The 22,616-nt window shown below is 37.5% G+C and overlaps 11 protein-coding genes across 11 annotated transcripts; 6 read left to right on the top strand and 5 right to left on the bottom strand.

Moving 5' to 3' along the window:
* Window positions 1–153: 153 nt before the first annotated feature.
* Window positions 154–1,077, top strand: BNA6 (nicotinate-nucleotide diphosphorylase (carboxylating); the record flags this gene model as incomplete). Its single annotated transcript, XM_041280729.1, has 1 exon — window positions 154–1,077. One exon carries the CDS (start codon window positions 154–156, stop codon window positions 1,075–1,077), a length of 924 nt encoding a protein of 307 aa, XP_041138520.1.
* A 300-nt stretch (window positions 1,078–1,377) lies between these two features.
* Window positions 1,378–2,427, bottom strand: VRG4 (GDP-mannose transporter into the lumen of the Golgi; the record flags this gene model as incomplete). Its single annotated transcript, XM_041280728.1, has 1 exon — window positions 1,378–2,427. One exon carries the CDS (start codon window positions 2,425–2,427, stop codon window positions 1,378–1,380), a length of 1,050 nt encoding a protein of 349 aa, XP_041138519.1.
* A 1,517-nt stretch (window positions 2,428–3,944) lies between these two features.
* On the bottom strand, window positions 3,945–4,289 carry BRETT_002189 (uncharacterized protein; the record flags this gene model as incomplete). The annotated part of the gene is made up of 1 exon (XM_041280727.1): window positions 3,945–4,289. One exon carries the CDS (start codon window positions 4,287–4,289, stop codon window positions 3,945–3,947), a length of 345 nt encoding a protein of 114 aa, XP_041138518.1.
* A 365-nt stretch (window positions 4,290–4,654) lies between these two features.
* Window positions 4,655–6,004, bottom strand: BRETT_002188 (uncharacterized protein; the record flags this gene model as incomplete). The annotated part of the gene is made up of 1 exon (XM_041280726.1): window positions 4,655–6,004. One exon carries the CDS (start codon window positions 6,002–6,004, stop codon window positions 4,655–4,657), a length of 1,350 nt encoding a protein of 449 aa, XP_041138517.1.
* Window positions 6,005–6,878: 874 nt separating this feature from the next.
* On the top strand, window positions 6,879–7,556 carry BRETT_002187 (uncharacterized protein; the record flags this gene model as incomplete). Its single annotated transcript, XM_041280725.1, has 1 exon — window positions 6,879–7,556. One exon carries the CDS (start codon window positions 6,879–6,881, stop codon window positions 7,554–7,556), a length of 678 nt encoding a protein of 225 aa, XP_041138516.1.
* A 52-nt stretch (window positions 7,557–7,608) lies between these two features.
* BRETT_002186 (uncharacterized protein) lies at window positions 7,609–8,952 on the bottom strand (the record flags this gene model as incomplete). Its single annotated transcript, XM_041280724.1, has 1 exon — window positions 7,609–8,952. The coding sequence occupies one exon, from the start codon at window positions 8,950–8,952 to the stop codon at window positions 7,609–7,611; it is 1,344 nt and encodes a 447-aa protein (XP_041138515.1).
* Window positions 8,953–9,723: 771 nt separating this feature from the next.
* On the top strand, window positions 9,724–12,813 carry BRETT_002185 (uncharacterized protein; the record flags this gene model as incomplete). The annotated part of the gene is made up of 1 exon (XM_041280723.1): window positions 9,724–12,813. One exon carries the CDS (start codon window positions 9,724–9,726, stop codon window positions 12,811–12,813), a length of 3,090 nt encoding a protein of 1,029 aa, XP_041138514.1.
* Window positions 12,814–14,053: 1,240 nt separating this feature from the next.
* Window positions 14,054–15,925, top strand: BRETT_002184 (uncharacterized protein; the record flags this gene model as incomplete). Its single annotated transcript, XM_041280722.1, has 1 exon — window positions 14,054–15,925. The coding sequence occupies one exon, from the start codon at window positions 14,054–14,056 to the stop codon at window positions 15,923–15,925; it is 1,872 nt and encodes a 623-aa protein (XP_041138513.1).
* Window positions 15,926–16,299: 374 nt separating this feature from the next.
* RPS12 (40S ribosomal protein S12) lies at window positions 16,300–16,740 on the top strand (the record flags this gene model as incomplete). Its single annotated transcript, XM_041280721.1, has 1 exon — window positions 16,300–16,740. One exon carries the CDS (start codon window positions 16,300–16,302, stop codon window positions 16,738–16,740), a length of 441 nt encoding a protein of 146 aa, XP_041138512.1.
* Window positions 16,741–17,206: 466 nt separating this feature from the next.
* Window positions 17,207–19,024, bottom strand: BRETT_002182 (uncharacterized protein; the record flags this gene model as incomplete). The annotated part of the gene is made up of 1 exon (XM_041280720.1): window positions 17,207–19,024. The coding sequence occupies one exon, from the start codon at window positions 19,022–19,024 to the stop codon at window positions 17,207–17,209; it is 1,818 nt and encodes a 605-aa protein (XP_041138511.1).
* Window positions 19,025–21,273: 2,249 nt separating this feature from the next.
* BRETT_002181 (uncharacterized protein) lies at window positions 21,274–22,482 on the top strand (the record flags this gene model as incomplete). Its single annotated transcript, XM_041280719.1, has 1 exon — window positions 21,274–22,482. One exon carries the CDS (start codon window positions 21,274–21,276, stop codon window positions 22,480–22,482), a length of 1,209 nt encoding a protein of 402 aa, XP_041138510.1.
* Window positions 22,483–22,616: the final 134 nt, after the last annotated feature.

Genomic DNA, 22,616 nt, shown 5'->3' with positions numbered 1-22,616 from the left:
TTTCCTCTCGAGAATCCTTGGGTACGGTAATCCTCAAAGTTAATACCTCCTTTTCACTTTTCTTCCTCACAATTTTGTTAATTAAACACAACGGGAAAAATTTATAACTTGTCTCTTTTTCTGTGAATATTACCACCAGCCGGACAACGAAACATGACCGACAACAAAGAAAATACACCCGAGAAATTTAGTGATCTTCTCCTGGAGTCTTCTGGTTGGAAAAGTCAGGTGACTTCTTGGCTTCAGGAAGACATTCCATCATTTGACTATGGAGGATATGTTGTTGGATCAGGGATCCAAAAGGCGGATTTATTATGCAAAGCTGATGGTGTGTTGTGTGGTGTCCCTTTTGTCAAAGAAGTTTTTAGGCAATGCAAAGTGGAGGCTATATGGTTTTATGAAGAGGGGTCTTTTATTAAAGCTTCCGAAGTTGAAAATGGTAGGATAAAAGTTGCTGAAGTCACAGGACCTGTTAAAAACATCCTTCAGGCGGAAAGGTTGGCTTTGAATATTTTGGCAAGAAGTTCTGGAATTGCCACACAGTCGTATAAAACAATCCAGGCGGCTCGAGATATTGGATACAGAGGGATTATTGGAGGAACAAGGAAAACCACCCCAGGATTACGTCTTTTGGAAAAGTATTCGATGATGGTCGGTGGTGTTGATCCTCATCGATACGATTTGTCATCCATGATAATGCTCAAGGATAACCATATCTGGGCCACTGGCTCTATTACAAAGGCAATCAAGAGGGCAAAACGTGTCGGAGGATTTGCACTTAAGATAGAGGTGGAGGTGCGTAATGAAGCCGAGGCCAGGGAAGCAATCGAGGCTGGCGCCGATATTGTAATGCTTGACAATTTCAACCCATCTGCTTTACGTAAAGCAGCACGCCAGTTGAAAACAGATTTATTTCCTGCGAACCACTTTTTATTAGAATGTAGTGGTGGGCTTAAGCTTGAAAACATCGGAAAGTACCTATGCAATGATATCGATATTTACTCCACGTCTTCTGTTCATCAGGGTTGTGGGATTATTGACTTCAGCTTGAAAATCAGACACAACAAGTATTTTTAAATTTGAGGAGGAATAGCCTCCACCTGCTCTACCAAACAGCGGTGTACTTTAGATGTTGAAAAAGAATGCAAATGCAGAAGAGTAAGAGCACACACATATATACGAAGAATACAGTTAAAAAGCAAAATATCAAACACATATATTATAATGTATGACGTATGAATACTGATGAGTCAATGAGAGCCATAGTCCAAGAGCAGGCAAAAAAAGACACAACTCAAACCAACAGTTGGGATCTTTTTCATATTTTAGAAATATAAACACGCCGTAAAGTAAACGAGAATCAGAAGTAGTTCATGCTTATTTAGGCAACTGCTCTTTCCTGTGCTGCTCCTCCTTTTGCTTTTGCTTGGCAACGGCGTAGAGAACACCTGCAGCAAAACCAATGAAAATGGATGAAACAGAGAAGAAGTTGATAGGAGCATCGAAAAAGATCAAACCAGACAATGCAATAGGAAGCTTGTTGAGAGCACCAACCATAGAATAAGTAGTAGATGATGTAACTCTAATACACCAACCAGAGCAATAAGAAATTCCAACCGAAGAAGCACCAGAGAAGATCATGGCAGAAATAACAGCAAGACGATTGTCAGGAGGGAAGTTTCTGTTCAAGTTCTCTGGAGACCAGTCCTCAAGAAGAATCGAAGCGACCAAAAGAATAGGAATCGACAATATGTTGTTATAGTACATGGTATCAAAATCCTTAAAGTTGGTCAACTTGATTCTCTTCCTCATGAATAACACAAATGAAGCGGATGCAAAACAGTTTGTAAACATCCAAACGTAACCGATATTCAAGTTCAGAGCTCCTTCAGAATTCTTGTCACCAAAGCAAGCAACAACAGAAGAAAAAACCATCAAAAAGAACGATCCTAAAGCCATTGGAGTAACCTCACCTCCAAACCAGATGACCTCACCATAAGCGATCAAGATGATGGTTAAGTTCTTGAAGATAGTGTAGACTGGAATGGACAAATATCTCAAAGCCTTTGATGAGGTGTAAATCATAAGGACCAACAAAAAGGCAATAGGAGACCATTTTTTGGCCTCGTTTTTGTTAAACTTCCTGTAAGTAATGACCCCAAAGAACTTAAGAGTTGAAATGACCAAAATGCAGACAATGGACTGGACGGCCAACAAAACAAAGTTCAGGTTAAAGTGATAGCCAGAGACAACATATTTATTCGTTGTTGTCATAAGGATGGAAGACAGACAGTATGAAAGAATAGATATTGGGCCGGAGTTGGCAATTGCCTGCCAAAACACTCCACTATCGCGTTTGGCTGGAGCTCCTCCATAAGGAGAGCTTTCCTTTTGGGACACGGCATAAGGTGTTTTTTCCGAAGTCATGACTTGCAGAGCAGTAGAGCGTGGCTAAAGCAAGAGAATATGATTTGGAAGGAAAGCAAAGACGAAATTTAAATGCTTCGAGCAGAGAAGAAGAAGAAAGGACACACGTAGGGTGCGAGGATTAATGCTCTAAAGATCAGTCTGATTGGAAGAAAACAGCGAAAAAAAAAAAAAAAGGTAAAATAGTGAGATGGAAAAACCATCCAAATATACATAAACAATACGTAAGATTTTTGAAGATATGATCCTTTGTGGCATAAATAAGTAAGAAATGGTGACTGGAAAAAAAAAATAATAATAATAGCAAATCTAGATCCGTCTCAAAGCTTGCTTGAATAGGATACATAACAGCGATGAATTTAAATAATGTACTGTAACGTAGCTCTGTTGTTCGTGTAATTAAGCCGTGGACAAAATTTGAATTTCCTGCTGCAGAAGCCGCTACGTAGAGAAGTTAATAAAGGTGATACAGTAGTTATTATCAGATTCCAAGATAAAAGTAATAGTCAGGTTTCAGTAAGTGAAAAATCCAAACAAAAGAATATACAAATTGGTGGGTTCATCTTCGGGATACCAACAGTGATGTAATAAAGTACTTGTATGGAATTTAGAAAATGTGAATAAATACTTTAGAGATCATTGTTGAACGGTAACATACGGCAAGCAATTATTATCGATTACTTTGTTTACCCACAATACATGTCTGGGCTCAGATTAGTTGTCAAATATGCGTGCAGGGAAACGCGGTATGTTAATACATAATACCCAGGAATATGGGTGATGCCTAAAACCGCTATAAATTTTCACTTTAGATTTTCTGTGGTTGAATTCAGAGCCCCCGAACTCTAGCGGCTTCGTAATAACTCCGGATTAAGAACAAATAAAAAAAGGGTGTTGAATTTCTGAAAGTTTTTTTTTGGGGGCCTGAGTGAGGACTAAAATTTGAATCAAAGAACATTTCTAGCCAGGCTCATTGCTGGAAAAAGTGATAGAATGTAGATGTACAAAACGTATCGAGAGCTCTATAAATGTTAAAGGCTTGACTGAAATGGTACATTGTTATGCATCTCACTTTCAGTAACCGTCGAAAAAGGTCAAAGCAGACCAATAAAGCATTAACATTACAACTCATTACAACTTCCCTATAAGAAAGCATAAAACATATTACCAAACATTTAACATTAACCGGCCATTTATTCCGTAGATAGATTATAAAATATACACGCAAAATGACACAACTCATCACTGAGGCTGAAAAAAAGAACTTATCGCTGGTGGCCACCAGCCACTGATAGCATTACCGCAACGTCTCATGTATCCATTCTTACGAATACACGGTATGCCTAAAGTAACTGAATAAAACCTCAACGAGAAGACTTTCCCAACACAAAGTTTGATATGATAGCAGTATAATATCAATCTGCAAAGCAACGATAAAGCAAACCCACCCGGTTCAAAATAAAAGCGCCATAGTTACGGAAAACCCTTTAATCTTATGAAATTACCAAAGAGCGCATTTAAGCAGCAATGGTGACCTCAACATTGATACCTGGAACAATGGTGATCTGAGTGATTCTCTTAACAGAAGAAGCTGGAGCGTGCAAGTCGACGTATCTCTTGTGGATTCTCATCTCGTAGTGCTCCCAAGTCTTGGAACCCTCACCGTTTGGTGTCTTTCTGGTGGCAATAGACAAAACCTTGGTTGGCATTCTAACTGGTCCCTTGTGGTACAAGTGCTCACGTGCGGCATTGTCGATAATACCCTGGCAGACTTCCTCCAACTGCTTAACCTTGGTGGAAACCAATGAAATTCTGATCTTGTGGATCTCTTCCTGTGGAACTGCTTTTTTCTCGTCCGACATTTTGATGGTTGTGTTAAAGTTGATTCAATACGTGAATTCTTTATAGAGGCGTCTGAAGAAGGGAGAGAAAAATCAAAGACTTTCTAGTGTTCATTGAGTAAGTATTGTAGATTTCAACTTCTCATTTTCTTGACCCCCCGGAGCACATATGAAAAATTGTGAGCGAGGGTGAACGTAAAAAAAAATTGCACAAAAATTGCAGAGGGGTTATAAGCCTCTACTAAAATCACGTGATATGCAATTTGTAAATTTTTACCGGCTCAAATATTTTTTGATTACTGCTACATCCTCGCACCATTGCACATGTACGTAGTCTAAAGATGATTAATTGATTTGATCACTAACTAGTATATTATATAAGCACATCAGAAAACAGTACCATCAGCATGCAACTCAATTGGAGGTCCCCCATTTTTCCTGAACTGTTTTGCAATTCTCCGTCCAGATTTCCATGATCCAGCTTCAATTAGCTGAGGGAGCGTTAATTCGTACTTGGTTCCAGTTATTTGCAATTTATGATTAACAAGAACTAATAATTCATCCAATAGGCAAATTGTGCACGATCTCCACTCGACAATCACGTCATCATCGGGAACATATGTTGGAATTGAAACGTTGGTCTTAAGTTTCACACTCAAAGCAAGACCTTTTTCTTTCTGTTCAGGCTTCAAAGTTAAAACACCAGAGTCAACAAATAGACCACCATTCCTATATTCAGGAAGCCCTGTCATATACTCGCAATGCGTGATCTCAAAGTGCCCATATTTTTTTAGAGGCAGCATGAGTGAGTAGGTTAACCACTGGAGTAACTTGTGGAAAGTGACAGCATACGTCCATTCGGGAGGATTCGGTGTTCCAAATTTCTGCTGGGCTAACTTCTTTCTACTTTGCAAAAACCAGACATCACCAATATACTCTCCACAAATCTGAACTCTGCCTTCAGTGGGCCATATTGGTTGTAAACCTTTCACAAGACATAGCCACAAATCCTGTAAATCTATCTTATATTTTCCATCTTTTGGCCCTTCGAGCAATTTGTTATTAAGAAGATAATCAATCAGATTTCCTGGTCTTCCATCTGTTCCAAATAAAGCTTTGTTGGCGGATAATGTGTCACCAAGCTTGTGCAAAAGCTCAAATCTTCCCTCAAAGCCAGATATTGGATTTGCCGATGTCACCTGAAGTCCATCCTGTAATTTCTTTTCAGTCAGACTACTTAACTTGGATCCATTGACTACAAATGGATCCTTCTTATCATCACTGAACAATCCATCTGCAAACATATGAAGGCTGGCAACTGCCAATCCTTCAGATCTTGACTGTGTTGTCCCATCCACCTCTTTATATTTCCATACATTTCCAGCACCGGCATCCAACAAGACGCTCACCATAAAAAGATCGACAAGTTTTTTACAGATTTCCAAATCATTTAAATTCTTGAATTCTGTCTCAATTATATTAGTCAATCGCTTCTTTCCGTCACTTTCGAATTGCTGGTATCTACCATGGATCGGAATCGAAAGGAGTGTTTCATTGGTAGGAAATGATTCCCGGATTGTTTGAATCACAAATTCAGCTGTAGAGTCCAACTTTGATTTATCTATATTAAAATTTGTAAGTTCATTCCTCTCAAGCAAGTGCTTAGTATGAGCGTTTGTCTCACGAACTGATTTGATTGAGTAGAGTGCATCAAGCTTCTCCCTAATATCGACCATTTTAATATTATTTATGATAAGTGCTTGATAGATTAGAAACAAATGAAATGACAATTTCGATTGACCGAAGGGATAATTTTTATGAAGTACTTGTGTAAATTATTTATACTCTGCGAAATCAGTAATTATCACCGAAGATGTAAGATCTTAAGGAGCGAACCTGCAACGGTAATCGTCGGCTTTTTTTTTTTTTTTTTTGTCTCACTCTGCTTCTTATCTTCCTGATAAAACCCCATTTCATGATCTTTTGTGACGGTACCAATTGTCAATATTTTAAAGTATGTTTTCGTATAGTAAGTGAAAAACAAAAAGGACAATTTAGTTTATTACAGGTCACTTCCTTTATATAATTCTTTCTCTATCAAAAGTGTACCCTTTGAAGTTTTTTACTGCGAGTCTATTCCTTTCTATGTTATCTATATCCTAAATGTAAGGAATATTTTCTCGTTTGATCGCAATTTTTTTCTTCTTACTTTTTTCTTCGGATCTACTTGTTTTTCGTATTAATCTAAAATTTTCATTAAATAGTTGATTTATAACAAGCCAACACTTTAAAACAGGCAGGTTTTACAACTTATGAGTAATGTCTTCTTTTCGATACGGAACTGCCTTGAAATATATTAATAGGATCTGCAACGGCAAGTGCATTTTATTCAAAAGTTATTTTTTGGAAGATGTCATAACAAGTGATAGAGCCTTTTCGTCTGCTAGGAGAAATGAGCGAATTCGAAGCCATACTTCTAGTAGTGAAATCAAACATTCAGAGACTTCGATTAGGGATATAAAGCACACGCACAAAGAAAAAGTAAGCAGAAACTTAGTAAGAGATATAAATCAAAGTTACGAGGCTTCCCATTTCAGCCTACCCTCAGGAATGCTTGGACTTCAAAACAGGTTGAAAGCTGATCCGTTTGGAGATAATAGAAATTTAAAAAACATATCGGCCAAGATATCTGAATTTCCTGTCAGCATCATTTTAAGGACAGAATCGGTGGCATCAATACCAATCAAAGAGCTTGTTAACTTTATTGAACAGACAAACAAGGAGTATAATATCAATATTTATGGAAAACGTATTAACTGTATTGATCCGAATGACTACCAATTACTTCAGGATTATTCTATTTTGAAAAAGCCATCCTTGCTTACAAAATATTTCACCAACGCAGGTTTGAACAAAAAGATTGCTTTTACTTTTTTGTATGGAATGCAAGAGCACCAGGAGGTTTTTGTTATTCACATGACAGAATTAGGATTTAGGAAATCATCCTTTTTCTTGCACGAATTCTCTTCCAAATTTACCAAATATTTTAAAGCATCCGGTTGCATTCTTAATGCCCCTAAATTCCCAGTTATAACGCTTGTGAAGAGGCCCAACGACAGTACAACAAACGAGGACAAGATAATGGCTGATAATTTATACACACTTGCAACGTTAGGCCTAGTTCATGTTACTAAAATGCAAAACGGAAACTTGGTATTGACACACAAACAAGCTGAAAGCAGAGATACACCACATAAAATTAAATTGCAATCAAAAAGACTTGTTTAAATGTATAAAGCCTTAATTCAACAACTTGTACATATTATACACAAATAAAGCATTACCCCCGGTTCTCACGAATGTAGCTGGCAATATCCTCCGCTATTTTAGAGCTGTCAACACCCTTTCCCATAGCCTTTTTGTACCTTTCCTGAATAGCATTTTTAGCTGCAGATATTTTATCCTCCTGTTGTTTCTCATCTTCTTCATCTTCAAGATTTATAATACCATTTTCATATCCATTTGCTTCATCCTCCTTGATCTGAGCTTCAATCTCATCGTCGTCATCTGAGGAAGACGATAAATCAGACAGAACATCCACTCTTTCAGTTCTCGACACTTCGGAATCTGGGTTGACTTCATCACTCTTGGAACCACCTTTCTTATCATCAAGACCCATGTCTGACATCATACGTGCCAGATTTTGCTCCTTTCTCTTCTGTTCTCTCTTCTTTCTATTCTTCAAAATTCTCTCCCTTTCCTTCACGTAAATATCGTTGTACTCATCCACTTTAGAATCAACTGCCTTCAAAAAGTCATCAAAGCCCTCACCTGTATACGCCGAACAGCTAACTGCGTCAAGCGTGGAATAAAACTCTTCAAGAACAAGACTCATCGAATTAACTAAAGAAGCCATATAGCCAGAGCCTTCAGATGTTTCGTCGCTAAGCTCGATATTACGTTCTAAGGCAGCTTGGAAAGCCTCAAAATCGGTCATCCATTTCTTTGCAAAGTCTGCACTCTTAACGTCGGTTTTGTTAAAAACCAAAATCATCGGAAGTTTAGTTTTGTACAATATAGAGCAGGCATAGAGCATATTCGACATGAATGTTGTAGGTGAAGCTGTTCTTGGTGTGTCTATAATATATGCAAGAATCGTTGGAAACTCAGAGGCAAACGATTCAGTAACAATAGTTCCAGATGCCGACCAAACAAAGCATTCAATTTGACCTGGTGTGTCTATTATACAATGCTTGAAACTAGATGATCTTTTGTCTACCAGACCTAAGACTTGATCGATTTTTGTTGCAAACAAGTTAAGCGAGGTCACAATAGCCCCATTAGGTCCAAGATTGTATGTTTCCATGACCTTTTTATAGTTTATTGAATCCCTAATATCAATATTGCAGCCGAAAGGAACACTCATTACTGCTGGATCCAAATTGATTACATAAGGTGGCTCCTTTTTGCTGTGTAGATATGAATTCAACCTTTGCATAAATGTAGTCTTTCCTGATCCTGCCATTCCAACACAGATGATAACTGGAGGCTTTCTCTGCTTTTCATTTTCCTGTTGGTTATTAGCCTGTTTTGCATTAGTATCTGGATTACTTTCTGTGTTTGCCTTTGATTCTTCTGGTATTTTCGAAGGTTCCACCTTCTTCTCTTCAATTTCTTCGGTCATTTTTGCCACCAAGATTTATGTCAATACAAAATGTAACTATCCTGTATGTTAATTTTGCAACCTTTTTAACATATTAGTATGAAGGTATTTGAAAACAATTTCGGTAAGACAAAAAGTAGAGCGGAAAAATTTCGATGGTTAATGATGATCTTCAAAATAGCTATTTTTTTTTTTTTTTTTTTTTTTTTTTTGACCTACTCCGCGTTGAAAATCCTTGGTATTGGTGATAAATTCGCAGATAGCACTTAATATGCATCAGATATATTTATTAGCCAAATGATATCATTTAAACACTCCATGAAATACTTACTTGACACGAGAAAAGATACCTTTTTTTGCCAATAAATACCTTAATCTGAACACTTTTTAAGTACAGGATAAATAAGATGAGCATGGAATATCAAGGTAATGATCACAAACACTCCTACCAAAGAGGAATAAAAATCAACGTCATAAATATTCATTATCAAATTGATCACTTGTTCAAAGGATCAAAAAAAATACTTCATTATCATGGAAATACTGTTGTATTTAATTATTACTAAGGTGAAAAATCCTTTCCAATAATGAAAGGTAATTGCAAAAACTAAAATAAGCGAATCCATCAAAAATTTTTCTTCTCAGACCCTGTTACTACCATGGTACATTTCTCTTCTTCATGATACTTTCTTCTATTATTCTGCGAACCGGACTACTTAAGTGAGTCAAGATCGGCGAAAAAATCAACAAGAGCCTTTCGCTTTCAACATTTGATTGAAGTACAAACCGAATATGAATGTGGTATCACTACATCAATGCTTCTTAGGGACTCTTCAGGCCAATGCTGAAATCAGGACTCAAGCCGAGCAACAACTTAAGAGTGCACAAAAGGAAAGAGGATTTTTGGCTTGCTGTTTGGATATACTTAACTCTGCAGACATAGAATTACCCGTCAAAAAAGCTTGCCTTATTTACTTTAAAAATATAATTATTAAGAACTGGAGGGAAAACGGAAGCATTGACCACGATGAGAAACCAATTGTGAGAGAGAGATTGCTTGCAACAATCGTTCATTCTGATCGGAGTACCAAGGCAATATTCATCCCCATACTTAACGAAATCCTTGTGACTGATTATCCAACAGAGTGGCCAGATTTCTTAGACAGTACGACCAGACTTTTTGCTAACCCCAATGATCTCGATTCCTTATACACCGGAATGTTATGCTTTTCCGAACTATGCCGGAAATATAGATGGATGAAAAATGAAGATAGATCATCACAGCTTGATTCAATTATTAAGCAGTACTTTTCAAGTCTTTTACAGATAGGTGGCCAGATCATATCAGATTCAGCGTCTAGTGATTCACATTGGCAACTACCGGAAATCTTAAAACTCATTTTGAAGTCATACAAATTCGTCACATACTTGGATCTTCCAGAACCATTGCAGGAAGAGGAGGCAATATCCAATTGGATAGGATTTCATGTTGCTGTGATGAATATATCATTACCCTCCAGTGCTATGCAACTAGATGAGGAGGAGAGACATTTAAGCCCATGGGTCAAGTCTCAAAAATGGGCCTATGCCAATATCCTTAACATTTATGTCAGATATGGCTCTAAAGGATGGCTATCTGATGGTAGCTACACCCAATTCAGGGCATTATTTTCGTCAAGCGTTGTTCCTGAACTGTTGAAAACTTACTTTGGTAAGATCGAAGAATGGAGACAAGGCCATAGATGGATTAGTGATGCTTCTCTTTACCATATAATTTCATTCATCGAGCATGCCGTCACACGAAAATCATCTTGGGGAATTATTCAGCCATTTTTAAACAACCTGATTAGTGAACTCGCCTTTCCCATATTTTATCCAAAGGATTCGGTGTTGGAACTTTTTGAGGACGATCCCCAGGAATACATTATGATGACTTTTACTATTGAAGAGACAAGCAATTCTCCTGTCACAGCAGTGAGAAATTTGATTGCAACATTGGCAGAGAAGCGCAAGGATACTGCATTAGAACCAATATTGCAGTTTGCATACGGAAAATTGAACTCTTTAACATCGGAACAGGATACAATTAATGTTGCAAGGCAAAGAGAATCTGCATTAAGAATTATTGGGTGTATATCCTCTCAGTTGGTTGAAGAGCAATCACCATTCAAGGATCAGATGGAAGTATTTCTTTCAGCATTAGTCTTCCCAAACTTTAAGTCACAATTTGGCTTTCTAAGGGCAAGAACGTGTAATGTCTCCTCAAAATTTAGCAAACTAAGCTTTACAGATCCAAACAATTTGAGTGTATTGTTTCAGGGAGTTATGAACTGTTTCAATGATTCTGGACATCTTCCTGTTCAGTTTGAAGGTGCTTTGGCTATTCAGTCCTTTATTGACTTCCCTCAGTTTAAGGAGGCATTAGGATCTATAATCGTTCCTACAACCGAAAAGCTACTAACACTTTCTGGTGCTATCGACAGTGATTTAATTCCATCCGTGATTCAATCATGCGTGGAGAATTATTCCGAACAGCTCGAACCGTTCGGAATAAGTTTGACTGCAAAGCTTTCTGAACAATTAATGAAGCTTTTGGAGGAGTTGAATGAAGCTCAGAGCGCGGATCCGGACGATTTTGACTCAGATGAATTAGGATCCAAAACTAATGCCGCTCTTGGCATTTTTAGTACCTTACTCACAGTTCTTTTGTACTTTGAAAATTCGGCTCAGAAGATAGCTAAGCTTGAGCAAATCTATGCTCCTGTTTTGCATTACGTGCTGGCCAAAGATTTGGACAGCTTCTTTGCGGAAACATTTGAGATGCTGGAGAATACCACTTTTCTCACTAGAAACGTCTCCCCCACCATGTGGTCATTGTTTGAGGATTCACTTAGAGCCCTAATGAATTCAGATTTATCGTTGAATTTAGAGGACGCTATGCCTGCTTTGAAGAACTATATGGTTTATGGCGCTTCAACAATTAAGACAAATAGTGAATATCAGCAGGCCATGATTGGAATGGTAATGAAGGTGTTTAACAAAGATGGAGATTTTGCTCCCGATGATGTCATGAATGCTGCAGAATTAAGCACTTATATTATTTTAGCATTAGACTCGAATTCTGCAGGACCATATGTTCCACATTTGGTCAAAAAATCGTTGGAAATGATGACTTTTGAAGAAGCCGAACAGCCTGGAAACGTTTATAAGATAATAATGGCGAATGTCATTATTGCTTCTCTGGTGGTTGATCCAAACCATTGCCTTCAGACATTGATTGAAACGAGTTCTACAGATAGCTTTTTCAACTTGTGGAATGAACTTTGCACATCTTACAAGCGGGTTTTTGACATGAAACTTTCAATAATGGGACTTTTGAGTTTCTTGAGTATTGACATGGAATCTCTTTCACAAATGAACCTTGAAGGGGTGATACCTCAGTTCGGAAAGAATCTTACAATTTTGCTAACCGCTGTACCTAAGGCCATCAGTGAATTGGAAAAGAAGAGAAAGGATATGGCTGATACAGATGGCAGTAATGAGATTACCGATGAGTTTATTTTTGGCGATAATGGCGAAGATAGTGACGAGGATGAAAATAATGAACAGGAAAATAGAGACCTTGCAGAGGCAGCGGAAACAGGCGGCTTTGTTCTCGATGACGATTACATCGAACAGTTTGGATTTGCTACAGATGATACATTTGATGAGGATCCATATGCAAACACGCCTTTGGACAACCTCAATATCTTTAAAACGTTTAAGGATTTCATCTTGTCCGTCCAAGCCAGCGATTCAAATAAATACAGTAGCATCATTTCACAATTGAATCCTGAACAAATGGATACAATTTCAAATATTGTTCAGATAGCGTCGAACTAAGCGCGTTAGATACTAATACAAATAAATGAAATGCTTATCTTATATTAGGATTCTTTTTGTGGCCATGTAGACAACAATGCATCCATATAAATTCTGCGGTCAGAATTGTCATAGAAGTCTGAAGAAGCATTATAGAATATGTCACTCATGGAAATGCTGCTTTAGGTTGGATACTGTAATAAATCTATTGATATAAGAATATACGAATAAGATTTCATTAATGAATGAGTGCCTGGCAATTGGCGTTAATAATAGATTTCAACTCCGATGAATATCGACGCGCCGAAAAATTTAATGACTGTTCTGCTTTTGAATACCGCATTTAGTATTCTACGAATTCTAAATATTCTAAACGCGAATGAGTTCAATTTTCTATTTCCGTATTTACCCTCGTATTCTAGAGTTATTTTTGTAAAAAGATAGCAGTGTGTTTAGTTCGCTTGTGGCTCTTTTCCTTTCTGCGTGAACAAATCAGTTGATTCATAATTTTCAGGAATATCAAACAAATAATAGTTGGTTTATTAAAATGGGTGCCAATTTTGAGGTGTCTGAGATCAGCTTTAAGAACAGAAATCGGAAAGATGTTTTAGAAGATCATTTATGGGGAACACTCTACTTCATGTTCCCATTCTACGTTTTGACACGGACAGAAAACACAATTCTATATGCTTTCCTCATTGGATTTTTACTACTCTGTGGAATTGGTTCTTTCAAATATGTTTTACCCTTAATGTTTAGGGCTGGCTCTTTAATATCATCCAAGGTATTTGTCTAATTGATTAGGCATACGATTAACCAATTCTCTTATATGCGCTACGCACTTCCTTTGACTACACTTTTTTGTGATCAATACGTCCCATAATGGCTTGTGGATTCTAATTAATAATAATGACTTTACTTTTCCGCACTTTATGCAACTCCATTTCTTATATGCTTTTTTTTGCCAATTTCCTCGGATGTGCCCCTTTCCTGAACCGATAGTTTATAATGAAGCCTGTCTTGGTCTTACAATCGACATTCATTAAATACTGCTAATAAATAAATTACATGACCCTAGAATGCTGGTCCATTTTGTATTTCGTAATTCTTATCGAGTACTAATGTAAACGAAAAATGGTTTCTAGATAAATGCGCGATTTAAAATATGCGACTTGCCTAGAACTATCACCAATACTAACGAACACATTGGGTCTGATTTTGTATAATAACAACATTCCAAGGGCATGTTCTGTTACTGACGATGACGGAGTTGATTAGAGACAATAATCGCTTTGCGTTTGTGGCGTCTACTACAAATATACTATTGATTTACCAGTTAATCAATTCCATATCCGCGTTTGGCGATGATTGCTTTTTAAATATCAATAAAGGGAGTTTATGCTTTAGTATATCTGCAAATAATACCTGCAAGGTTATTCTTACGTTAGATCGAAGGTTGTTTTCATACTACGAGTTTCATCCCGATAAGAATATTTCTCATAATTTTGCGGCCGAAGGCCACAACCGCACCAATAACACTAATATAGGAGATTCAGATTCACTTGAGAGCGAAACGGAGGTTGACGAAGACGATATAGTGGAGGATGGCGAAATTCAGCAAAACATAACAATCAACATAAATCTCCTATCACTTCTTGAAACAATTAATATTCATATTCCAAACGAAAGGGAACAGACAGATACAAAGACCAAATGTACTTTAGGCTATCAATTTGAGGGAGCACCATTTATTTTGACGTTTGAGGATGATCTCATTGTAGAGAGATGTGAGCTAATGACATATTTTGTTGATCCTGAAACGCGATCCATGCTTCGTCCAAAAGACAGGCATAGACGGAATAACCGGCAGAAAAGCAAGAGATCAAATGATCAGAGCATGAATTCTAATAGCAATGACGATGAGGATGACATTTTAGATAACTATGATCAAATGATAGATGATAATACAATTTTTCAGTTAGATGCAGATCGTGTAATATTTGAATCCGTCATGAAATCCGCAATATTTTACGATGCTTTGAAAGATATGAAAGATTTGAATACAGATGAATTTGTTCTTTACTGTTCTACCAAAGAGAAATCAAATTCTGATTCAAATCTAGCCGGCAAGATGACACGGTCCTCAAAAAGACTTATATTTATCTCAAAATCCGATGATACCTCTATAGGATATTCCAAGTTGATTGTACCGGACGAGAAACCATTCTTAAGGGAATTGGAGGTTTTCAAACCTTCTTCCGATAATATCAGAGAACCAGATGAGGCAGACTTTATAATGGTACCATGTTCTGCAAGCGTGTCATCATTCTATCATTTCGAGTACTTTGCTAAGATCATCAAAGCAATTAAGCTCTCGAAATTAATAAAAATACGTAAAGATATGAACGGAATTACATCATTTTTGATTCTTGTTGGCTCTGGAAGCTTGACACGAAACACAAGCTATAAAGATAAACATGAGTTCCGCAATCATAATATGGGTGAAGGGACAAATGTTGCTGCAACTAACACACAATTATTTTACGGAACAAGTATTGAGTTCATTACCCTAGAATCTATCCCTCTAGAAGATCGTATTTTATCAGAGGAGCTTGATGAAGAGACATTGAGTAAGGAGCGCAGTAGTGAGGATATGAAATACGGCTACGATAATCTGGCTATAGAAAAAATGATACACAACGAGGAAACTATCAAGACGATAGAGATTACTGGTGATGGACAATTGTTGACAATAGATGATTTCTTTACATCGCAGATCCCAGAAAATCACCAAAAGGTCAATAAAGGTGGATCCCAGCATACACAACTCAAAATCACGGAAGAACTTACCCGATCAGTTTTGGGCTTAGGAAACGGGCCTACAAATGATATCCCAATAAGTCGGAAGAGAATTGCTGACGATGAAGATCAGGCGGACAATGATATGAATGACACAGATAGCAGGTCTGAGGAAGACAATGGAACGGGGGAAGATCATGATGATGTTAATAGAGATAACGACTCAAAGAAAAGGAGAGATGAGTCCGATAAAGGCAAAAGGAAAAGGAAGAAAGGAAGGAATAAACGTATCGAGACTGTCGGTGGGGCTATTGAGATACCGTTATTTATCTAATTAGGTAGTCAAATAAGCTAAATGCATTTAAATAATTGATTCATACATATCCGTACTTGCAAACGCAGTAATGGGCATGAATATATTACCGTGTTCACCATTCATAGGAAAGACTAAGGGCTTACATAAATGCATTTAGTCACGTGATTGGTAGCGCTTTTTAACCCTTTTAATTTTTTTTTTTTTTTTTTTTTTTGCTGAAATCTGATTTCTTGCAAGTTGAAAAATTTAAACTGAGGATAGCCATGCCTGGGTAATCGGATGCGTTACTTGTTTCATTTTAACTTGAACCTTTTCTCTCTCCATAAACTGACCAGATCTGATTTCATCTGAGGAAGAAGTTTACCGTTATAAATAACTGAATTATAGGAAAAATGTCTGAAGAAACTGCCCCAGAAGCTCCAGTTGAAGAGGAAGTTGTTGTTGAGGAGGAGGAGACCTCGTCGGTGTCCATTGAGGACTGCTTGAAGACTGTTTTGAGAACCGCTTTGGTTAACGATGGTCTTGCCAGAGGTTTGAGAGAGGCTACCAAGGCTTTGTCTCGTGGTGAAGCTCAGTTGTGTGTCTTGTGTGACGCTGTTACTGAGCAGAACATCATCAAGTTGGTCGAGGCTTTGTGTAACGCTCCAGACGAAAAGATTCCTTTGATTAAGGTTTCTGACGCCAAGCAGCTCGGTGAGTGGGCTGGTTTGTGCACCTTGGACAGAGAGGGTAACGCCAGAAAGGTTGTTGGCTGCTCTTGTGTTGTCATCAAGAACTGGGGTGCCGACACTGAGGAGAGAAACGTCTTGTTGGAGCACTTTGCCCAGGAGTAAGCCTTTTCGTATATGTCTGTACTTATAGATGTTTAATATATGGAAGCCATGTTCCTAGTTATTAGTTGGCGTAAAAATGTAGTCCTGGAAACCTAAAAAGGGAGATATGTAGGGTACATCAATGCTATTTATCCAAAAGGACCATTTTATTTAATTATAATAAGACACCAGTAACTAAATAAAACAAATAAAGAAGAATAGAGAGAAAACCAATGTTGCATGACATAATATATGTGACAGAGCAGGACTAATCCTAAACGAAGAAAAATGGTAGGCCAATAAGATGAAGAAGAAGAAGAAGAAAAAATTTGGTCAACTAAGAAAGAAAACAACAATAAAGGTACGCACAAAAGCAAATGAAAGTCGAAAAAGAAACAAAAAGGAAAACCATATCGGAAACCAGAGCAATAAGTAGAACCAGCGAGAGCCAGTTATAAAATGACCAAACCTGTGGCCATTGGTGCTGTCATAGCTCAAACGCCATTTCTGATTGAAACTCTTCCGTATCATCAGCGATTGCAGATTCATCGTCAATATTTCTGGTATTAGCATTATTTTCATCCTCATCTTCAAAGTCAACATCAAAAAAGTCGTCATCCGAGCCGACGATTTTTGAGTATAACACCTTTGCCTCAGTAACAACACCGTCATACGATATTTCTGTTGATGGCATGCTCGAATATATGACTTTCTCATCCGGTCCAGCATCTATATGCTCAGTTTCTTCAGCTTTCTCAAATACGTTGTTTGAAACCACACCAAATGGGGCGACGGAAGTTGTCTGTGTGAATATTAGCTTGAATAGGTATTTGAGTTTCTCTCTTGGAACAAATTCTTTGAACGACTTTCCCAATTTCACAGAATTGATTACGGAAACATTTCCGTTAGCCTGTATTGCAACATCATTGTCGGACAGCTCAACATCAAAGCCACCATCTTCTGATTCTCTGAGAATTGACTCTTCCATTTTCTTAACCGCTGCTTGGAGATCCTTGCGGGCCCTTTCACCCCTTTCTATAGTGGACAAATACCATATGCATTGTCCATCGGGGCAGGAGCCGGTACCAGAACCCATTATGATTGCTTGGACGGGATATGCATTCATGGTACTTAGTGTTTTTGGTGGGAAAACAACGACAGCCGCATTTTCGCCTTCGGCAAACCATTCCTTGCATGATTTCTCGACAATACTGATCAGCCTTGTAACTTCATATTGCATCTTTGGAACATTTTTGGATCCACCGGGTGCTTGAGATGGAGAACAAACAACCTTTTCTGTAATGTTAACTTTACTTCCATCATTTAAATATGCAATTTTGGTCTTTGGATCGTAATACTTCAACGAAGTGTTGAGCTTATAAGTTGCACCTGCAACGGCTGCCGAACGACAAAATCCCTGTGATATCTCACCGGGTCCTCCGTATTTTGAATACAGCGTAGGGAAATCGCCGTAAACACTAAAGGATATTAAATAGCGTCTAACACGTGATAATCCTTGTGGAACCGATATTTTTGGCATAGGAGACAATCCCAATGTATAGCAAAACTCATTCACCTGCTTTGGAGATAGGTGGAATATGTTATGGACAAAGTCCACAAAATTTTCATTCATGTGACTTTCAACTATCTTTTTTCCCTCCGGAAGTTCATACTCCAGTACAAACTTGATGAATCTCATTAAAAGACGCTTTGTTGGGAGATTTATCGACTGGTCGACAAAGATCTCCTCTTTTGTACTCATCATCTTATCGAAAGTATCGTTCTCAAACGTGTGGAAGTTGCTGATAGATTGAAATTCAAGATATCTGTAAACACGGGAGGCTACTAGTAATGATAGCAAATCGGATTTGGCAAACAGAAGTCGGGGAGTCAAATCTATTCCATAGTCCCTTGAGTTAAGCTTATGAGGTGATGGAATGTGCAACATGGCTTTAGAGAATCCATGGAAACCTGGGGACCCATCGTTGACACTTGCACACCATGCTCTAATTTGTTCAATTGTCAGCGTAGCACAAGTATCTCCGTAATAAGGATTAGCATCGACATGCAAAACGTTTGAACCTTGCCATGCCAAAGCAGCTGCTAGAATACTTTCAACAAGACCAGTGCCGCATATTAAAACGTCACATTTTGATGGTAACGTTGGCAAAACAGGCTTTTCAAGTCCTGCTAAGTATGGAATGACGGATGGTCTGCGAGAATTTAAGCCGGATGGCCTTCTTTCAGCCATCGATGGACGTCTTTCGGCCATAGAGGCTCTCCTTGACTTGACAGCTGATGTCATCTCTGATAGAAGGAAAAATAAACAAATAAGAACGAAGTATTGAAAACTTCCTCCTATCTCAACACTATGTTAAACCCCGAAACCAACGAAGATTAGACCAAAGGCTTTTGTGAACAATTTGGGAAAAAGCTGACGCGATATCACTTGTACAGGAAAACTGTATTTGTCAATTGAAAGTTAAGGTTTTTATTTGTGGTTATGTATTTGGCTTTAGTTATGTAAAGTAATGTTGATAAGCATAATACATGAAAGAGTAAAACATGAGCTATAATGAATCTCCGGTTGAAGGCTCTCGCTCATACAAAAAAAAAAAATAAAAAAATTGAAGGGAAGAGAAATTTGAATATTGTAATTATGGAATAGTGGGTATGCCTATTATTCGAAAATTAGGATACAAGACAAAAGAAGTTTATGAGATGATATGAGAGAAAAAATTTTCCCTTAATCGTTTACCCTCTCAATTATTATTTTTATTATGAGATTATTTGTTTTTAATTCTTTTTTAAATTAGTTATGCAACATGGATATTAGATTCATTTATTGAACACATGAACGAATGTTTCACTATATAGCTTCAAAAGATGTTTACTAGCACCGAGGAACATTATTGTATTAACATTTACAGTAGTCTGATAATAGAGTGTTGAAATTTCCTCCGAGGGACATTAATTGTGAGATGACCGAAATACACGGAGAAATTTTTTTTGGTGATAGCCCGCCCCACCACCGAAGCCGGATTTTCCCCAGATCTTTACGAGACGTAAATAGTTATATGAAATCGGCAGACTCACCGGAGACTGCAAAACTGAAAGTAAGAATCTGCTGGAAAAGACATTACTCGTTTGTGTATATGAGTACATTAAATACTTTAGAGTTAATTCAATAATGTAGTTGGTTACCGTGTGGCTATGTGAGAGCTCTCTTTATTCTTTAATTAAATAAAATTTATCAAATCTAGCAATTATGCTTGGCGCGTATAAATGTTAAATTCAAAAATGTGAATTGAACTGAGTCATCAAAACACCATCCTCCTTAGTGGACGAAGCAAGACTCAAGAAATAATTAAAATATTAATTTTCTGGATAACAGAACGGTTCATCTTAAAGACATTAGGACCAAGAAACAAGGATTATTATTATTTTTTTTTACATTTGTGTTTCATTAGTTATGGTTTTTCTGAGGAATATTGCTGTCAGAAGTCAGAACTATGAAAAATCAGCCGCACAAATGAAAATTTGCTATCTGTGCAATCAAAATACTGGGAACTTTCACATTTATTAGCAAACAGCCCTGTACGAACAACGATATATTAAAGGCATTGTGTCCAAATCTTACATAAATCATGAACTTAATAAATTTTTACATTTATATGCAAGAATTTTAGTCGCTGTCAACCTCTCTTTACAACCGAGATCGCAACTTCATCTGTATAGTCTGTAATTATGCTCTATTGGAAGACTCTATTCGAGTCCGCAGAGTGAGAAGTGCTATTTTTATTTTTTTTCAACAAAATTCCTAACAATTGAGGCTGTCAAGAATCCAATGAGTACCGCAAAAATTTATCAGTAGAACAATTACTGTATGAAATCTTCTACAGTATACATGATAAATTTATATTATGTGCGTATGTGTTCTAAAAAAATACCATAAAAATATATTGTATTATGTCGTCTGTGTTCAATATACTAGAAAGGTATTCACCTCTCCCCCTTGTTCATAGCAATTGTTCTTTACCACCAATCCAATTATTTTGACTCCGTTGCTTATTTAACTGTTTTCTTGGACAAATAACAAATGAAATGAAAAAAAAGTAATGAAAGAAAGTTAGTCCCAAATAGGAAAAAGCATAAATCAAAGCGGTTAACAGATGCTTTTACATTCAAGTCTTATCAATAGCACTGTATCTGTATCTTTCTAGTTATTTGACATAAATCTTCGGCACTGATCAAGTTCAAATATTTTTCTTTTGTATTCTTTATCAAGACAAGTTTGCTTTCTTCGATCAAAAAATTCATTCTTTCTGCAAAGGGGGCATTCAGTTATCTTGTTTAATGCCGCTTCAATTGTACACGGATTCCCGATTATACCAGACCCACACAACCATGCTTCCCTTGTATATAAATATGCATATATTTGTGATCATATCCACAAACTGCATTCCGTAATTAAAGCTTGCAAAATATGTTGAACGTCATCGACCATTACCCCCATCCGTGCATAGCCACTAAACTGAGTTTCATCACTCCAAAATGATATTTCTCTCTTTTGTTCTGGCTTTCGTTACTGCCGTTCTCGCTAAAAATGATAATATCACCTACCATCCGGGTACAGTTGTTGTGAACCACACAACAACTTTTACGGCCCCTTTTCCGGCACAGACATCTGGCCTTAACAAGGTTTGGTATGAGGAAAATGCCATTCACAGTCCTAAGGTGTTTATCATTAACATGTTCACTCTTGAAAGAGAGCCATTTTTAGAGACTTACAATTTTACTCATAACATAACTGTTCCTGGCCTTTCTACCATTTATCCAACTGTTAAATGTACCGAGGATTATGATATGTGTCAAGTCACTACGGGTGAGGGTGAAATTAATGCTGCAGTCACTATTTCATCCTTGACCATGAACCCTCTTTTCGACCTTTCACAAACATTCTTTATTATCGCAGGAATTGCTGGTTGCTCCCCAAGAGTTGCTACTTTAGCAGATGCAACTTTTTCGAGATATATTATTCAGATTTTGGAATACGAAGTTGATGCAAGGGAAATGCCTGAAAACTGGACCACAGGCTACTTCCCATTCGGCACTGACAACTATACCGAATACCCTGAGAATATTTATGGAACTGAAATCTTTGAATTGAATGCAGCTCTAAGAAATAGAGCTGTTGAGTTGGCCGCAAAAGTCCATTTAGACAACGGAACTAAGGCAAACGAGGCTTTCAGAGAGACTTATGATTATGCTCCGGCTAATTCGACCCCTCGGGTCGTGAAATGCGACTCCTTGACTTCGGATACTTACTGGTTTGGAGAGGATCTTGATGAGTCTTTTGCAAACTATACCAAACTTATAACAAATGGTACTGCCGAATATTGTGCCACTCAGCAGGAGGATAGCGCCACAATGGAGGCAATGGTTCGGGCCGCAAGATTTGGTTTGGTTGATTTCAGCAGGATTGTCGTTTTGAGAACCTGCTCTGATTTCACTTATTCCGATGATTACACTGGAAGAAACACCACTTATTTCTTTGATGATGTGTACCAAGGCGGAATTTCTGCCTCATTGACAAATCTTGTTGTCGCATCTAGACCTTTGATTAAGGATATCCTAAGGAACTTCGAAGTGTACAACAATGGGACTTATGCACCAGATAACTACATTGGTGATTACTTTAACTCTTTGGACTTTGATCTTGGTATCAGAACATGGGGAAGTAGCGAGTGGGGAACTGCTTAAGCCAAATGAAAATGTTTAGAATACTATATCGTTTTGTTCCATAAAAAGTAGTCATTTTTCTTCTTATCTTTTGGGTGTCATCTTTTTGTCCCTCAATTTAGTTGTATACCTCAGGAATATCAATCCCTTATCCT

This window comes from Brettanomyces bruxellensis, chromosome 9 (assembly GCF_011074885.1).
Source record: "Brettanomyces bruxellensis chromosome 9, complete sequence".
Classification (NCBI taxonomy): Eukaryota; Fungi; Ascomycota; class Pichiomycetes; order Pichiales; family Pichiaceae; genus Brettanomyces; species Brettanomyces bruxellensis.
Note: the sequence above shows the minus strand (reverse complement) of the source record. Positions and strands in the feature narration are given on the sequence as shown.